The 18,906-nt window shown below is 53.7% G+C and overlaps 1 protein-coding gene and 1 long non-coding RNA gene across 8 annotated transcripts; one reads left to right on the top strand and one right to left on the bottom strand.

The window, feature by feature from the left end:
* Positions 1-4: 4 nt before the first annotated feature.
* LOC122392320 (uncharacterized protein KIAA2013 homolog) lies at positions 5-18,677 on the bottom strand. 7 transcript variants are annotated; one of them, XM_043387040.1, is made up of 15 exons: positions 18,656-18,677; positions 13,417-13,531; positions 11,879-12,006; positions 11,216-11,571; positions 10,747-10,883; positions 10,495-10,612; positions 10,234-10,359; positions 8,091-8,279; positions 7,697-7,867; positions 7,173-7,312; positions 6,888-7,037; positions 6,284-6,408; positions 5,067-5,238; positions 2,742-2,763; positions 5-1,567 (listed from the first exon to the last, which is right to left on the bottom strand). In XM_043387040.1, exons 2-15 carry the CDS (start codon positions 13,470-13,472, stop codon positions 1,535-1,537), a joined length of 1,923 nt encoding a protein of 640 aa, XP_043242975.1. In that variant the 5' UTR covers positions 13,473-13,531; positions 18,656-18,677; the 3' UTR covers positions 5-1,534. The 7 variants fall into 7 exon arrangements, with proteins under 7 accessions (XP_043242975.1, XP_043242976.1, XP_043242973.1 ...); XM_043387041.1 differs by lacking the exon at positions 18,656-18,677 and adding an exon at positions 13,884-14,200; XM_043387038.1 differs by lacking the exon at positions 18,656-18,677 and adding an exon at positions 13,837-13,868 and having other exon boundaries at positions 11,879-12,024.
* Positions 16,092-18,020, top strand: LOC122392321. The gene is made up of 2 exons (XR_006258499.1): positions 16,092-16,754; positions 17,754-18,020. It is a non-coding gene; the product is annotated as an uncharacterized LOC122392321 (long non-coding RNA).
* Positions 18,678-18,906: the final 229 nt, after the last annotated feature.

Here is an 18,906-nt window from a genome sequence, read left to right as displayed (position 1 = left end):
TCACCGGACCACACCGGGCTATCACATCGCGGCGCTCGGGGCACAAGGCACGGATTGGGGCCGGGCGCAGCTGTGGCTCGGGTCGGAGAGTCCTGTCCTCCAGTGAGGGAACATCGCTCCTCCCGGGCCGATCCGGCTTAATGTGGGAGACGTTTGCTCGGCATGGCGCATAGCCTCTTAGCGCAGTGGAATACTGCCAGTCACACGCGATATCCCCAAACGCCGTAACATAGCCAGGGGTGGAGAAATATGCCGAGTTGGGGTTGCACGGGCGCAGCCAATCCGCCGCCGCCCTGGCGGTGACCTTGACCTCCGCCGTCTGGTGCGACTCCAAAGCCAAGCCGGCGCATCCGGCGTGGAATTGGGAAGGCTCGTGCTACCCCAACTCGGCACAATTGTCCACCCCTGAACATAGCCCACCCATCGTAGTGGAATGGTCGCCTACTATGTTAAATATCCTCCCAAAGCGGGCTAGCTCTCCGCCAAGCGCGGAATAAGTATCCGGCATTCGCCGGTTGGCGTATTCACCACACACAGGCTACCTACCTGTCCAACGCAGAGCAGTTCACACGGCGCAGGAGAAACAATCACCCAGCACATAGCGCTCAAGGCTGGCATCGTCCGGACGGATAGGCAGCCCACTGGGCCGGCCAGCAGCCGCGGACCCCACCGGACAGTTATCAGACCGTAATCAGTCCACTGGGCCGGGTCCCCACCCCGACCAGTCCACAGTTATCAGTCCACTGGGCCCGGGGCAGCACAGTGCGACCAGTCGCCTCCATGTGCCAATCACACACAATCCACACTGCGTGCTGCCATTGGTACAGCTGTACCACCCTGTTACCCTCACCGCACTACTGCCCTTTACCCGATCACCCACTATCCCCAAATCACACGGACTGGCTCGTAACACCCGACGGTAACCGTCATAAATAACAACACACGACTATAATGCAGCTTAGTTCCACACACTCCTGCGGTTCACGTGAATCGATGCCCACCCACCCGTCCGCCACTATCGCCGTGTCGGTCCGGCGGTCGGTCAGACGGTCCGGCGGTCGGCAGAACGCTCACTGACCGTCATCTTCCATCGAACGGCGGTCTGCCCTCCCACACTGACCGCAGGGAGGGGACGGACCGGCGGTCTGCCGTCCCACACTGACCGCAGGGAGGGGACGGACCGGCGGTCTGCCGTCCCACACTGACCGCAGGGAGGGGACGGACCGGCGGTCTGCCGTCCCACACTGACCGCAGGGAGGGGACGGACCGCGGTCTGCCGGCGGCCCCACCGCCCCTCTCCGGTCCCTCCGACAGCAGTCCTCCGCCGACCACGGACCACTGACCAAGTCACTCCCTGGTGCGCGCTCACCGGCCGCTCGGACACCACAGCACAGCCGGCCCGTTCACCACGCCCGTGGTACGTCCTCGTATCATCCTACTGAGAGCCACGGCAGTGGTGGCGGCGGCGGCGGTGCCGGCCGGGACCAGCGCGGCCAGACGGGACCCGAGGCGGGTCGGAGGCGGTCCCATCGCCTCAGCGGACCTTCACCGATAGTCCGAGTATTTGCTGCCGGAGCGGGAGAAAACAGTCAGCCACCCAGTCATGGCCCGGCCGAGGAAACAGAACAGTCTTAGCACTGTGAGGAAATGGTGAGGGAAACATACCAAGCACTGCGAGGAAACGCCGTAGGAACAGACAGTCACTGTCAGATCATGCCGGGATAAAACTCGAGCGCCAGCGGATGGGGCAGAGGGGGAAATCCGAGCACCACAGCTGCGCTGACTGGGCCCGAAAGGAGGCACGGGAGAGAGCCGGGTCGGCGCCTTTGACGCTCCTGTCGAGGAATTAGGTGGGCGGACAGCTGCGAGGAAACGTCGCCCATTTATCACGGAAAGAAATCTGGGCCAGCGATGAGAGGGGGATATCACACAGCCATCAAACGACATAAAAAACATGCAGACAACGGGGACAAAACCCACACATTTAAGACGATACGGTGGTTCAGAGTTATGTACAGTAAGCGAAAAGTCCATCGATGATTAATCGAGCGGATGCCTTTCAAAGGGAATTCGAAAAGTCACCTCAATAGGCAAATGACTGCGTTTCAGGCATAGTGAAGCTAGTGCTACATCGTTAGTGTGTCTAGCCGACGGCTATTTGCTGAACGACAAGGCAATGTTTTTGCAAATTTATCACAAAGCGAAACCCGAAAGCAACTAATATACAGGTACCTACGTAAGTGCGATCCCCGATTTACTAGCAGGAGAAGATTGTCCGTCGTTGTAGCACGAATCCACTACTCATTCCTGGAATATAACTATGTTCAAAGCCTTCCGCTGGGAATCCCACCGAGCCCTGACCTCGAGGACGGGTCTATTCGAAAACAGCGATAATGAGCCCCGCGCAGGACCAGCCCTCCATAATCGGGCACGACGGACGCGGCCGAAGCATGCGGACAAACAAACTACTGAAGCTGTCGGCGCCGACAACAGACTGCTGCTGACCGACCGGAACCACCACCAGCAGCGGACGGACACCCTCAGCAGCTGCAGCCGGCGGCACTGGCTACCGATCACAGGGATAGCCCCTGGACGCCGCCCACACCCAGCCGGGGGCGCGGCTCGGCTAGACTACACCCAGCCGCACGGAAACCGTACGACGACGTCCGCCCAGCACGGAACCCAACTAGTCACTCAGCGGCCCGCACGACAGCCGTCCTGAGACGTCCGCCCTAACATACCGATCCGGAGCGGCGGTACGATCTGAAACAGCAGGCAGGCCCAACGGGAGTCGGTCAGGGGTCGGCCACCTCCGACTACCAGAGGAGCCGTGTCGGCGAAAACACTCGGGGATGCATTGCGAATAGAAGTCAAAGTCAAGCTCTGGGCCCGTGCGTAATGCGCAGCCATTCCAAGCGTCAAACCAACTGATGATTGGCGGCTTGGGGTCCGGTCACACAAGCCTAGCGTGTCCTCAGCCCACATAACAGTTTCGGTGCAGTGCGCTTTGGAAAATGTGTGCTCCAGTCTGACAGCCAGCCGTCAGCCACGGGTGAGAGCTCTGAGGGCCGGCGGTAGCGGCGCAGTCGGGACGGAACCCAGCGGTGCGGCTCACAGCAGCCGGCGGTGCCACCAGTGACTCCCAGCACCTTCGTCACCGGACCCCAGCCCCGGCGTCACACAGTTGTCACACTGGCATCACGCGGCGCACTGACCCGGAGGAGCGCCGCCCCGCGGCAGGGTGTCGTGTCGGCCGCGCCCTCACAGGCCGGCCACCAGCAGCAGCGTCCGACCCACTCTGCGCGGCGGCGGCACGCGCGGCTCACCGACACCGCCCGGCGGGGACCTAACTACAGGGGAGCGGCGTGGGGCAGCAGCATGGGAACTCCTTGTAACGAGGAAAGATGCGCAGGTATTCATTGGTGGCAGAACTAGAATGACAGATGTGGAGCACGACGCTAGCATATCATTAATCTAACATTAAAACCAGTATAACGCCTTTTGGGGCGACTAACGGAGCGAGCGAGAGGGTGGGCCTTGCACGTGCGAAATTTCGACGGGGTACCTCCAGCTGACTTGTGCACGGCACCCTACTAACCGGTCTCTAGCGATGTGCCAAATTTGAGCACAATCGGCCCAGCCGTTCTCGAGATCTGGAAGCGGCACCCTGCACGTGCGCACGTGCAAAATGGGTCCCAACTGACTTGTGCACGGCACCCTATTAACCGGTCCCTAACCGTGCACCAAATTTGAGCACAATCGGTCCAGCCGTTCCCGAGATCTGGAAACGACCCCTGCACGTGCGCACGTGCAGCAGCACCCCAACTCTGGCACATGTATATGCAGTGCCTAGTGGGTGCCTACCTACATGCCAACTTTCAGCGCAATCGGCCAAGTAGTTACCGAGATATTGCAACAATTACAAAACTGACACCTCTTCGTTTTGCACGTGGCACGTGCATAAGGGGTCACCCACATGCATCGGGAATAGTCCAATACTTGGTAGAAGGAATGAAGCTACCCTACAAAAATTACCGCGTGTGCACCCTACTAACCGGTCTCTAGCGATGTGCCAAATTTGAGCACAATCGGCCCAGCCGTTCTCGAGATCTGGAAGCGGCACCCTGCACGTGCGCACGTGCAAAATGGGTCCCAACTGACTTGTGCACGGCACCCTATTAACCGGTCCCTAACCGTGCACCAAATTTGAGCACAATCGGTCCAGCCGTTCCCGAGATCTGGAAACGACCCCTGCACGTGCGCACGTGCAGCAGCACCCCAACTCTGGCACATGTATATGCAGTGCCTAGTGGGTGCCTACCTACATGCCAACTTTCAGCGCAATCGGCCAAGTAGTTACCGAGATATTGCAACAATTACAAAACTGACACCTCTTCGTTTTGCACGTGGCACGTGCATAAGGGGTCACCCACATGCATCGGGAATAGTCCAATACTTGGTAGAAGGAATGAAGCTACCCTACAAAAATTACCGCGTGTAAATCGGTCAAGTGGTTGCTGAGATATAAGCCTCGCAAAAGCGTGACCACGGCCGGCCGCTCATACTCAGAAATTTCCGTTAATCTAAGGAAAGACTACGCTCGCTTCGCTCGCTCCGTAAATAGACAGACACTGGCTGGCTAAAAGAAAAGTCAACAACAGAATATATCACATGCTGTTACAAACCCATAATTGATGCTTGCCGATTCGTGAATTCAACTACTACAAAATAAAACGGATCAAAACATCAAACGTCAATTTTCATGCCGCCTGATTTCATAAAAAGGCTTTGATCGTACTTGTTATAAATGAACGTCAAAGCACCAATCACGCCTCATTGCGCTACTTCCCTCGTGTGAAAGTCCTATACGACAAAGCGCTCCGGCAGCTCGATATTCAGGTTGACCCTGCCCCGTGGCCTCCCTGACAGACCAGCCCCCGCCACCGCAGCCCACACTGTCCGACCCGGCAGCCCGGAGTCGGCGGCCGCCACCACCCGCACAGCGGCCCCACCCCGCTCCTCGGGAGCCCGCCCCGCCCCGCCCCGCCGCCTCCGGGGCGACGTACCGCGTCCTGAAGGTCTTGTCGCCGCCAAAGTACTCGTTGATGATGAGTTTGATGAGGAACAGGTGGAACACGCCGATCAGCAGGAAGATGGTCACCCAGAAGAAGGTGGGCAGCCCGCCCAGCGCGTGGCCGTGCCGGTGCAGCGCCATCAGGTGGTGGTCGTGTGCCGGCGCTGCCACACAGGGTCAGGTCAGGTCGGGTCAGGGGTCAGTTACCGGCCCGTGCGCCGGCACTGCCACACAGGCTCAGGTCAGGGGTCACAGCCCACAGGGGTAGGTCAGGTCAGGGGTCAGTTACCGGCCCGTGCGCCGGCGCTGTTACTCAGGGGTCAGAGGTCACAGGGGTAGGTCAGGTCAGGGGTCAGTTACCGGCCCGTGCGCCGGCGCTGTTACACAGGGGTCAGGGGTCACAGGGGTCAGGGGTGGGGTCACAGGGGTAAGTCAGGTCAGGTGTCAGTTACCGGCCCGTGCGCCGGCACTGTTACACAGGGGTCAGGGGTCACAGGGGAAGGTCAGGTCAGGGGTCAGTTACCGGCCCGTGCGCCGGCGCCGTTACATAGGGGTCAGGGGTCACAGGGGTAGGTCAGGTCAGGGGTTAGTCGCTGGCCCGTGCGCCGGCACTGCTACACAGGGTCAGGTCAGGTCGGGTCAGGGGTCAGTTACCGGCCCGTGCGCCGGCGCCATTACACAGGGGTCAGGGGTCACAGGGGTAGGTCAGGTCAGGGGTTAGTTGCTGGCCCGTGCGCCGGCACTGCCACACAGGGTCAGGTCAGGTCGGGTCACGAGTCAGGTCAGGTCAGGGATCAGTTACCGGTTCGTGTGCCAGCGCAGTCATGCAGGCAGGCTCAGTCACCAGGACGTAACCGGTTTAGGGAGGACGCGGAAGTGCCGTGCAAAGATCACTAAATGAGAAGAAAGTGAGCGAGCGACAGCAGGTACAGGGTGAGCGAGCCATGACATCGGGCGGGTGAAACAGACCGTTGATGAACTTCAATTCAGCGGCCAACAGATCACAAAACGCCACATACAGACAATTACTGCATCGTCAGCGTCCGTCTATAAATCACATCCGTCTTCGCCTGCCGCACATAATGGTACACAACGCAGGACCCTGCCAGCGCCTGATCTTGTAGACATGTAGAAGCTACAACACGGCCGGAGCCGCCACCCCGTCCACCCCGGCCCTGGTCCAGGAGCGCAGGGTGAGAGGCCACTCACCGAGGCTGACCTCCTTCACGTGGATGGTGTGCTTGAGCTCCTCGAGGTGCTGCCAATCGGGGGTGATGTAGAGCACCGCTGTCGGCGGGTCGGTCAGCTTCACCGGGAAACGGGTCGGCTCCGGACTGGGAACAGGGGGTGGGGTGGGGGGGGGGGGGGGTCGGTCAGCTTCACCGGGAAACGGGTCGGCTCCGGCCTGGGAACAGGGGGTGGGGTGGGGGGGGGGTCGGTCAGCTTCACCGGGAAACGGGTCGGCTCCGGACTGGGAACAGGGGGTGGGGTGGGGGGGGGGGTGGGGGGTCGGTCAGCTTCACCGGGAAACGGGTCGGCTCCGGACTGGGAACAGGGGGTGGGGTGGGGAGGGGGGGGGGTCGGTCAGCTTCACCGGGAAACGGGTCGGCTCCGGGCTGGGAACAGGGGGGGGGGGGATCGGTCAGCTTCACCGGGAAACGGGTCGGCTCCGGGCTGGGAACCGGGGGAGAGGGTTGGTCGTTTGCTCTCATTTTAGCGCCTAGTGAAAGGGCGACAGAAACGCCGTTAGCATCTCGCGGCAGTTTGCCCCATTCACACGTCGTCGAGCGTCAGAGTGGGCGCGGCAGCTCACCCCAGTTTGACGGGCGCGTCCAGGCAGCCGGCGTCGCAGCCGAAGTAGGAGCGGTCGCTGCGGTCCAGCGACACGAACAGGTTGGCCTTGTTGTTGTCGTCCACCGCCACGCGGATCGTCACGTGAGTGGCGTTACCAAAGTTCACCCGCCTGTCGGACGGGGGGGGGGGGGAGATGGAGGCAGAGAGTGGTCCGGGTCAGCTACGGCCGTCACAGCAGGTCGGCGGCGAGGTCAGAGATAATGTGTTCAATTACACAGCTGTTGACTCTGCGCTCCACACCCACCTGAACACGTAGTCTCTGTGCATATCCTTGGGCTCCATCCCGAACTCGAGGTGCTGGTTGGAGAACTTGAGCGCGCCCATACTCAGGATCATCGCCTGCATGACGCCGTCGGCGCCCGCGCCCAGCATGTTGTGGCAGCCCTGGGGGCGAATGAACCGACTCAACAGCACATACAGAACAAACAGGGGCCACATACAGAAACACACATACAGGTTACAGGTTCACACATACAGAAAACACTTGTGGCCCTCTTCACTTGAAATTCATGTCATTAAACAACTTGCATTGGATGTGACCCGTGAACACATTAAAGAACAACAAGCCAGCCATTACCACGCCCCAAGAAGCAGTTCTGGTCGACACCAAGCTAAGAAAATGCCGCGCCCTGCCCTCCTCGGGCCAGTAGTTATGCCTTTGCTTTGCTCCTCACTGTCCCATCCCCAGCTCTCTCCCGCGGCACCGACCAGCATCCCACAGCCGCCGCGGGCCGCGCCGGCCGCTGCCCTGCCAGCGCGCACGCCCACCTTTTTCTCGAGCAGTAGCAGCCACAGGTTGGCCGTCTCGAGCACGTCTGCGACCGTCTGCAGCGGCGACCAGAGCCGGCGCGCCTGCAGACTGTGCAGCTTGTCGCCGAAGCATCCCTCCGTGTACTGTAGGTAGGCGGCGTGCTCCTGCAGCCTGGCCACGTCCGTCGTCTGTGCCAGGGCGGGGGACGGCGCGGCGGTCAGGCGGCGCGGCGGTGTCAGAACGTACAGCAGGCGCGGTGTTATAGTACCACAATATAGAGGCCAGTGAGCAGGGAGGTAACACAGTCGGAAACACGTGCAACATTCACTGCAAGACCCTATTCACGGTTCACTCACACTGCAGCGCTGAGCGGCGGACCGCTCGGCCCCGGCAGTCTCCACACCCGTTTACCTTCTCGTGCAGGGGCGCGCGCGCCTGACTCATGACGTAGTACAGCGTGGCGTTGATGACGTCGCCGTTGATGACGTCATCGGCCAGCGAGTGGGAGATGGAGAAGCCGGAGGTCCAGAGCCGGCGCCAGACCTCGACGTGGGCGCTCAGCAGCCGACTGGGGTCCTCTGACACCGCCTCAGTGTACGCCTGACGGGGGGGGGGGGGGGGGAGGTCGGTCAGGGGGTCGGACGGGCTGGTAATGCACTCTGTGGTTATCTGTGTGCCGAGATACGAATCACTGGCGTACCACGGCGCACCGACCGACCGTGGCCAACAGCAGCCAACGGCGGCATATGTACGGCAAAGAGCCCCGAATACACACCCTACTGTGATAGTGGCGCAAGCTGCATTCCCCTCTCCATGCTCAGACCATCAGACCCTGCTGAATCAACTTCAACTGCTTCAGATAGACCCGGGCTGGTTTCGGAGCTATCTCACCGGACACAAGCAGTGTGTTCAGGTGCCAGGAGGGGAGAGATCGACGCTGCTCCCCATCAACATCGGCATTTTCCAGGGATCCTGCCTGGGACCGATGTTGTACAACATCGCCTCCATCGGCGCCGCCTGCTACGTGCCGTCCGAGGTGAATGGCAGTATGGTCAGGATGGACAGGTATGCCGATGACACCCAGCTGGTCGTCTCAGGACCCAAGGAGAGGCTGCCAGAGATCCAGACTGCACTGGAGGGTGTCCTGGACACTCTGGCCACCTACTTTCTCCAGAACGGCATGAAGATAAACGCAGCAAAAACCGAGATGATGGTCGCCGGAGGCCGATCGGCGCTACAGGCTGCCGAGAGGGATCCGGTCCGAGTGCAGTTCCTGGGAGAGACTCTGCAACCGGTGTCAACTGTTAATAATCTAGGTGTAATCTTTGATAGCCGACTGACCTTTGAACCACACATTGATTATATCGTCACCAAATGTTTAGGCGTTCTTGTTGGCCTGATGCACGCCAGGCATGTGCTTCCTCCAAGTGTACTTCCGACTATACTGGACGCCTTAGTCATGTCACATGTGCGCTATTGTAGTCAGGTATTCGGCTGTGCCAGCAAAACGAGCTTAAAGCGACTGCAGAAAGTGCAAAACTTTGCTGCCAGAGTGATATCTGGCAGACTGAAGTATGATCATGTGTCCGACGTGATTAGGAATTTGGAGTGGCTCCCCGTCAGTGCGTTGATTGACATGAACGACGTATGTCTGCTACACGGGGTGATTAGCAGGGGTGAGCCTGAGGTACTGCGACAGGACATATCGTACAATAGAGATGTTTCCGAGCGCCAGACTAGGCAGTCCGGTCATTTACATGTACCGCGTGTTCGAACCAGCCTTGGCCAAAGAACTTTTAAGCAGCGAGCGTGTAAACTGTACAACGAACATGTCATAGGAACGGAGCTTCAGGTCATGTCTGGTCCGCGCTTTAAGAAAGGTATTAAAAGTCACCTAGTCAGCTAGATGGATAGGCGACCATACAAACATTTTAGCTGTGCTTTTAGTTTTAGCGTGCTTTTATACTTTTGCAGGTTTAACTGTTTATGTGTCTTTTTAACGCGCTTACTGTTTTGACGAGGGCTCGGAATAGCCACCTTGAGTGGAAGAGTGCCGATGATGTAAAATACAAATGCTGTAAAATGTAAATCGGCTATACAAGTCACATACCGAGACAGTCTGGTGCACCATACCAGTGACATACAGAGACGGCATCAGTAGCATACCGAGACGGCACCAGTAATACATATAGACGGCATCAGTAACACATATAGACGGCATAAGTAACATATCGCGACGGCATCAGTAACATACCGAGACAGTCTGGCGCACCATACCAGTAACATACAGAGACGGCATCAGTAGCATACCTAGACGGTACCAGTAACCTACCGAGACGGCATCAGTAACATAGCGCGACGGTACCAGTAACACATATAGACGGTATCAGTAACACACCGAGACGGCACCAGTAACATACCGAGACGGTACCAGTAACACATATAGACGGTATCAGTGACATATCGCGACGGCATCAGTAACATACCAAGACGGTACCAGTAACACATATAGACGGTATCAGTAACACACAGAGACGGTGTGCCAGTAACATACCGAGACGGCGGCGCGCTCCAGGCCGAGCCGGCCGATGCCCTGCCGCGCCTCCTGGTCGCTGGCCACCGGCTCGGTGTAGTTGACCGAGGTGATGATCCGCACAGAGGCCAGGCTGGAGGCCTTCACCTGCAGGCAGAGGTCAGATACGGTACCAGATACGTTACCAGATGCTGTGGAAGGCGCGCGGCTGGTGGATCACAGGTGCTGGAACCAGACCACTAGTGAGTGCCCGGTGCCCCGTGACACCGCTATATCACTCACCGCGACGCTGCCCGGCACAGTGGACGACACGACCACGACGCCGATGAACTTTAGGTCCTGTGTGCGGACCACGCCCGTCACCACCACGTACGGGTGGCTGTCCTGGCCGTGCACGACCCTGGGGGAGGGGGGGGGGGGTCAGACGGTCGGCGTACCACTGGGGACGGACGGGGAAGGGAAAAGACACCCGTTCCCTCTCAGTCTTGCCTCCCACAGGAGGACGCCCCGTTGGCCGCCGTGTGTCGCGCGTACCTGTCGTGTCGGACGGTGGCTCCCTCCCACTGGAAGACGCCCTGCTGCTGCAGCTCCAGCATGTGGTCCGTCTCGGTCGGGTTGCGCACCTTGATGTCCTGGACCAGCACTCCGGGCGAGATCCGGTGGGCCAGGTACTGCAGCGAGACCACCAGACAGGCCGTCACACGGGTGGGGGATCTCAGCCTGGGTGGGACGGGTACCGAGCGGCCACACGGACCTACCATCCATGAGCGCAGTGGGCCCCGGGCACGGCCACCAAATACTGCGGACCGGGAAATACACCTCTGATCGACCTCTGATTACGGGCAGACGCTCATGACTGCCGCCCGTCAAACATTCCACCGTGATTGGACGGGCCACGCCGAACAGGTCTCAGCGACTTTCTCTAGCGCCACACCGATACATTCACGGCCGACGACCGACCCCTGCCCAGGGCCGCCTGTTGACGCTCTGCCGCCGCCCTCACCTTGTACGTGACGTCCAGCGACCGCTCCGCCAGGGGGTAGCACTGCAGCCGCTGCACCACGCCGCCGGCGTACTGCAGCAGAACGGCCTCGTGCGGCGGCGCGGCGGCGCCCTCAAGTCGCGCGCTCACCACCGCCAGGAACGGCACGCTGACGTTGAGCGTGCGCTGGTCGCGCAGGTACAGCGGCGAGTCGGCGCGCGCCGCCAGCGCCACGAACCCGTTGCCGACGTAGGGCAGGTGCTGGTGGTCGCCGGGCTGCGGCGGCACGCGCGACACCACAGAGTCCAGCCGTCCGAGCTCGGCCTCGAACGGGTACAGTCGCTCGGGGATGCACTGCGGCGCGCCGTCCGACGACGCTGGGTGTGCAGGGGGCCGGTCAGCTGACGGAGCGACCGACTGGCTGCTGGGGCCACGGCCAGCTGTTGGGGGTGGCGGTAACGCGGCACATACTCACTACACAGCCAGAACTTGCTATCTATGAAAGAAAAATAACCAGGAATCATATGAAGAAAATACCACGTTGCCGGCCAATGAACACATTGGCTGCATTTATCAGTGTCCGTGGGAGCTGTACTCGGTCAGATTGGGAGTCGGGGTGACGGGTGTCCGGCTCCTGGTTTCCCCTGTGCAGTGTGTACCCAGCCCGACTGGTTCGCCACTCACTGTGGACGTTCGGCAGCGGCACGGAGAGTCGCGGCGGCGGCGGCCGCATCAGCCAGCGCAGCAGGCCCGGGCCCACGTACAGCACCAGCGCCGACATAACGAGCAGCAGGAACAGAGCGCGCCGGGACCTGCGGCGCCACCGCAGCCTGATTCAGGTCAGCAGGTCACAGGGGGCAGGGGCGCCGTCAGCAAGTGTTCTAAAATTGGATTTCGGTTGGGTGTGCCAATAAAGAAAAAAACATAATTTCATGTCAGGGTCTTCACAGGATTTGAGATTAAAGTGATGTGGATGCATTTAAGTGTCAAGTCATATGTAACCTGGCTGTTAGAATGCACAAAACATTTTTAAGACAAAATAATGCCAATTGTTCTTATATTTGGGATGGCCATGTTTTCCTCATTAGGTGTGATTTTCCACCCAAAATTCAGGCAATGGAACACTGCTGGATACAGGAATGGTAGGTTCACAATGTCACTTAATACATAGCTGGTGGGGTCACAATGTCACTGGATACAGGGATGGTGAGGTTTCAGACCAATGGATACAGAGATGATGGGATAACAATGTCACTGGACACATGGATGGTGGGGTGACAATGTCACTGGGTACAGGGATGGTGAGGTAACAATATTACTGGATACAGGGGTGGTGAGGTAACAATGTCTTATGTCACTGGATACATAGATGGTGGGGTAACATTGTCACTGGGTAAAGGGGTAATGGGGTCACAAGATGGTGAGGCCATAATGTCACTAGATACATGGATGGTGAGGCAGCAATTTCACTGTATACAGGGATAGTGTGGTTACAGGTCACTGGATACAAGGATAGTGTATTCATCAGGTCACTGGATATGGGGATGGTTGGGTCATCAGGTTACTGGATATGTGGATGCTGGGGTCATCAGGTCACTGAATATTGGGATGATGGGGTCATTAGGTCACTGGATACAAGGATAGTGTAGTCATCAGGTCACTGAATATGGGGGTGGTGGGGCAATCAGGTCTTCAGGTCACTGGATATAGGGATGGTTGGGTCATCAGGTCACTGGATATGGGGATGGTAGGGTCATTAGGTCACTGGATATGGGGATGGTGGGGTCATCAGGTCATCAGGCCACTGGATATGGGGATGGTTTGGTCATCAGGTCACTGGATATGGGGATGGTGGGGTCATCAGGTCACTGGATATGGGGATGGCAGGTTTGCAGTGAGCTGACTCTGAGGCAGAATCTCCAGACAATTATCAAAGGTAAAGTTTTGTTTAGATAATATTTCACAAACAAATAGAAACTGAGAGATGATCATACTAAGCAAATTAGGCAACAAATTGCAGGCCCATTCATTGGTCATGAAACTATGAAACTACCTGGTATCACTTCAGTCTACTAATTTGACTACTGTTATTAATATTACCTACAATAAGAAATACTCATGGATGTCATAGAAGGAAGAAACACATGCACTACAAACCATAAATAAAAGATGGGAGTTATATCTAATTAGATGCTAACTGTGAAGTCAGCAGCAAAACTCACGAAACATTGCCCTCAAACAGTCTGCGTCCTGCTTTTATCATATCTTCCACCGTCATGGTTTTCTTGCAGGAAAATCAAAGATCAAAACTGCAGTACCTTGACTTGACCTCACAATCTGTGAACACACATGACAACAGCCAGCATGATAATTGTAATTGCCAGCAGTGACCATAAAAATATAGGGCTGGGTAGGCATCTTATCACAAGACGAAGCGCCAAGCCAAAGCGGTACTTCAAAATTGCCAACGTCAGCAAACAATCGCCCCCCGGCGAATGTATTGGCTTTTGGAGAGGCAAGCGATTTGGTACCCGGAAACCTGAAAGAATGAATAAAATGATGACAAAATCAAAGCTTCCAAGGACCAGGTGCAAGGAATTCTGTACCCAGTTTGTAACCCAAAAATAAAAAATAAAACACACCACCAGCTTCCAATCAATCTCAAAGATCTCACAAAGCTCTTACTCACTCCGACCTGGCGGAAGCAGACGACTTATACTACAGCAGTTTTTTTACATAAAGGGACATGCTTCTGACCCAACTTCTGACCCGTGCTTCTGACAACCTATTTTAATAAAAATGAATGCAAAGATTCATAAAAACGAATTAAGAAACATTGAATACTAATTGAAGACACAAAAACAGTTGATATTCGACTTTTTCGCCATTACTAGATGAAAAATGACTATTTATCAACTTTTTTCATTGATAGCTTTTAGAAGTGTTTTAATAATAATTTTGCAGCGGCATAACATGTGCATGTGCGCCACATATTCTTGGTCATAAGAAAGGACGACGGTGAAAACAGGGCGCCTGGGGCGATTTGATCAAGGTTCGTGAAATTCACACGTGACGTTTCGTATGTAGAAGGCTCAGAGCGCTGTTCGGCAGCCGGCTATTTTGTGTGCAGGGTATGACGTATTTCGCGAGCCGACGTCACAGGCGGTGACGTCGGCTCGCGCGCGAGCCGAGCGCCAACGACAAACTAACGGGAACCCTCGGACACCCTCGGGGCATAAACCGCGGAGTAGCATATTCAGCGAGTCTTATAAGGAAAATTCATATATTTTCGTTTCTCAAATGATATCAGGGTGTCTCTTACCTTTTTACATATCATTTAGGCTTACCCCCTAGAGAAAAAACCATTAGAAACCATTAGGATTTTCTAATGGTTTCTAATGGTCTTGAATGGTCTCTAATGGTTTTTGATGGTCTCTAATGGTATTCTAATGGTTTCTGATGGTTTTCTAATGGAAATTGATGGTGCTCTAATGGTCTCTAATGGTGTCCTAATGGTTTCTAATGGTCTCCAATGGTGTTTGATGGTTTCTAATGGAATTTGATCTGATGGTCTAATGGTCTAATGGTTTCTGATGGTTTTCTTATGGAAATTGATGATGCTCTAATGGTCTCTAATGGTTTCTAATGGTCTCCAATGGTGCTTGATGGTTTCTAATGGAATTTGATGGTACTCTTATGGTCTCTAATGGTGTCCTAATGGTTTCTAATGGTCTCCAATGGTGTTTGATGGTTTCTAATGGAATTTGATCTGATGGTCTAATGGTCTAATGGTCTCTAATGGTATTGTTATGGTTTCTGACGGTCACTAATGGTTTCAAATGGTATACTTGGTGGTCTAATGGTTTCCTAATGGTTTTCAATAGTTTTGATTTTGGGCTCCAAACAGGTATTCTTATGGTTTCTGTTGGTGTTCTGATGGCATCTTTTCATTTATGATGGTTTCAAAATTGTGATGGTCTAATGGTGTTCTAATGGTTTTTAATGGTCCTGTAATGGCTTTTTATTGATCTTGAATATGTTGTTAAACACTAACTGTGCTTTATTATGTAAGGAGTGCTGCATCGACAGCGGTCTGAACGATCGCTTTGAAACTTTCAGAGTTTCAGAGAAAAGTTATGAAAGTACACATTTTTCATAAAGATAGCTATTTTATAATTTTTGCCCTCTGGAGACTTCATTTAGTTCAGAGCTGAGGACACATTCCAGAAAAAGGGTTAACCCGGCGGCTGATGGGCCTCTGCGCCACCGCCCACCCGCCGGGCAATGGGGGGAGGGGGGAGGAAGCATATAGTTGCCCTGTTTCTGCGGCAATATCATCGTAACGCGAAGAGATTGAGAAGCAGAGCCTTGTCGATATACTCAGAAGTTTGCACATATATTCCTGAATAGCTAGCCGAGGTTGTGTCCAAATTTGGTGTGGATACCATTTGAAATGACGTAACAGTGACGTCAAAAGTCCAATTTTAGGTGATTTTTCTTACGATATATCCGATATATTAGACTGAATATAACGGACCAAATGACATCCTTTGAATATAGAGGATATCACACAAAACATACGAGGCAACTTTATTCCCCCCCCCCCCTGTAGCGGCTCGTGGGTTAAAAGAGCCAATATTACTTTCCTACCTACTCGAAAAGAGCTATCGAATGCGTTTTCCTGCGGCGTTGCAGGCTTTATTGGCTCCCGAGTTCTGCTCCGGTTTGTCAAAATTTGTTAAGAAATGGCAAAATTTGATCTTCTGATGACCTCTGGTGACCTGACCTTTGACCTAATAGTATTTTATGATATAACTAGCCTATTATATCATTGACCTATTATTGACCTATAGGTATTTTAGAAGCATTTTCTGCATTATTTTTTTAACGGTTATTCGAATGCCGCATACCGCGTTTTGCGGTAACTTATGCGGTTTTCCTGCCTGGGAGATCATGAAACATCATTGTCAGTAACTCACCAATAAATCACCTGATTCAGAGGAACCAGTGTGTTAAAGAACACAACTCGCCTAATTCCGAGGATGCTTAAGGAATAATAAAGAATGAATAGCAACAATGGGCAAATCTTTTCAGCTTTATTTGCCGCTTGTGAAATTTTTGTTTACAATTCGCGTCCTTCTGTGCTGCTTTATATGATAGGTTATCGGTGAAACGGTGTGTTACCCGAGAAAGATTCCGCTGTTTTTTACCGCCATAAGTGTTATTAATTATGTAGTGTTTTGTAGTTAAAGTGTGTTTACTTTGTGTGCGTGAGAACGTTTGGAGATGCCTCGCCGTGCGGGCCGTTGCCCAGCGCCGTCGCCGTAAACGGCTAGCGCAGACGCGGCGCGAGACCGAAGCGTTGCGGAACGCTGAGCGTCGCCGTGAGCGTCGTAGAGAGACCCGAGAGACCCACCGCCAGCAGGAGAGGAAGCGCCACGAGAACCGAGAGGAGGGGGAAGAGCAGACCGGTCAGTCACCTGCACACCTTGGAACCGGATTCAAGGGTGTGAGACGAAGCAAAGGCTCACCCCCAAAAAATTGCCATTAGAACTGAGAAGTAAGTAATGTTTAATGTACCTAATATAGGTACATAGTGCATATGTTACAGGCCGTATGAAAATTCACGTGAGGCTTTCAAATTGAAGCTATTTTTACGCAATGTAGGTGCTTGTTTGGGATTGTTCATCCAATTTTCAAACAAATCCATTCACTTTCAGCTCAGTTGTGCATCTTGACGTGACCCCATCGTTTTCAGTAACTTTCTCGAGACGCTCGTGGAATGCCAGCGCGGCTTCCGTGCAGTTGTGCATCTGATCGACGGTGATCCCTGGGAAGGCGGCTCTAGCCCGACCTTACAACTCCAGAATGTTCGCTGACCACGTCACGTATACCTTCGACTCCACAAACCCCTACATGAAAAAGTCACGCGGGGTGAGGTCGGCCGTGCGCGATGGGCTGGGGCAGGGCAGATTCGGCAAAGCAGATTGGGCAAGCGCGGTAACCAGGGTATAACCAGGGCAGGTTAAGTAAAGTCCGACCTCACCCCATGTGATTTTTTAAATATAGGGGTTTATGAACTCGAAGGTGTACGTGACGTGGTCGGCGAGCATTCTGGAGTTGTAACTTGTAAGGTCGGGTTGGATCGCCGCCTTTGCAGGGATCACCGTCGAGATGCGCAGGGAATATACGCTGGCATACCACGAGCGCCTCAAGAAAGTTACTGAAAACGATGGGGTCACGTTGAGATGCACAACTGAGCTGAAAGTGAGTGGATTTGTCTGAAAATTGGATGAATATAATCCCAAACATATGTACCTACAGTGTGTGAAAATATCTTCAAATTTAATTAAGACTGAAGGAAGTTATTCAAGTTTCAAATCAGGTGTTTTACGTGAGCCACCCTGTGCATTTACCAGTTCTCCTTTTTATAGAAAATAAAAAATTTCAACTTATGATCAAATAATCAAAAGTGTAAAAAAGCAAAAAAAAAAAAATGTAAAGCTCAACTAACAATTGGTAAGTAAGACAACCATGTAAAGGTGCACTTTTGTTACAGGTTAACTACAGACACATGATGAAGCGAGGGGCAGAAGACACAGGCGGAGCATACACTGAAAAAAATCCCGATTCATAATGAAACAAAATTCCTAGACCTTCATTGGAAAAAAGACAAGGCTCCAAATGTGAAAATATACACGGCTGAAAAAGATCCGTGCCTGTACATACATGGGACCGAACATGGCAGAGAAAAATGAATGCTGGGGACTGTTATGTCATGTATTACCATGTGGAATGCCAATGTTAATAGATCGGATTTGCACCATATGAATGTTTTAACAAGATACCACCAGAAACCATTGTTACCATTGAGACCATTTGTAACCCATAGACTATCAGAAAACATGTCTAATGGTTTCTTATGGCCTAATGGTTTCTTATGGTCTAATGGTTTCTTGTGGTATGGTGATCATACCATAAGAAACCATTAGACCATAAGAAACCATTAGGCCATAAGAAACCATTAGACCACTAGCCCATTAGACCATCAGACCATTAGACCATCAGACCATTAGACCATCAGACCATTAGACCATCAGACCATTAGACCATCAGACCATTAGACCATCAGACCATTAGCCCATAAGAAACCATTAGACCATTAGACCATTAGCCCATCTGTCCATCAGACCATTAGACCACTACAAACCATTAGACCATTAGACCATTAGGGTTTCAATTTCCATATAGACCATTAGACCATTAGACCATTGCTAATGGTTTTTCTCTAGGGTAACACTTCAGTTGCCAAATATCTGCAATTTATTCAAGCGAAGGTATTTTCAGTAAATATCAATGGTATAGACCGAAATCTTTTGAATAAAAACTCCAACTAACAGAAATAAAAATAACTTAATTTATTCCAACCATTTCCTCCAAATAAACAACATAAAAACTCACTTTTACACACATCATTCATAATAAAGCATACTAACACGCCGCTTTTGACAATTGCGGCGTCGAGTGGCGCGCTGCTAGCGCTCTTTTTCGATCGCAGAGACCCTGCACGCGCGCGAGCACACTACGTCACGTCCGGGGGGCACAGGTATATGAAAAATCGCAGTGACGTAACACTTTTCTCGCTTCTCATTGGTCAATAGCCCGTTGCCGGGGTAACGTGCACGTATGTGAGCGCGGGCAAGAGTACTAGC

Source organism: Amphibalanus amphitrite, unplaced genomic scaffold, assembly GCF_019059575.1.
Source record: "Amphibalanus amphitrite isolate SeventyFive unplaced genomic scaffold, NRLGWU_Aamphi_draft 000481F_arrow, whole genome shotgun sequence".
Lineage (NCBI taxonomy): Eukaryota > Metazoa > Arthropoda > Thecostraca > Balanomorpha > Balanidae > Amphibalanus > Amphibalanus amphitrite.
This window is presented reverse-complemented; position numbering and strand designations above follow the sequence as displayed.

Bases quoted from the DNA above. Each gene is read 5' to 3' on its own strand.
- LOC122392320 (XM_043387038.1), bottom strand. From the start codon at position 13,472: ATGACGGTGGAAGATATGATAAAAGCAGGACGCAGACTGTTTGAGGGC. The intron at 10,613-10,746 runs GTACGCGCGACA...CCCCTCCCCCAG, and splicing joins GCCACCGTCCGACACGACAG to GGTCGTGCACGGCCAGGACA. The intron at 1,568-2,741 runs GTATGTTAGGGC...CCGCTCCGGCAG, and splicing joins CGTACCGCCGCTCCGGATCG to CAAATACTCGGACTATCGGT.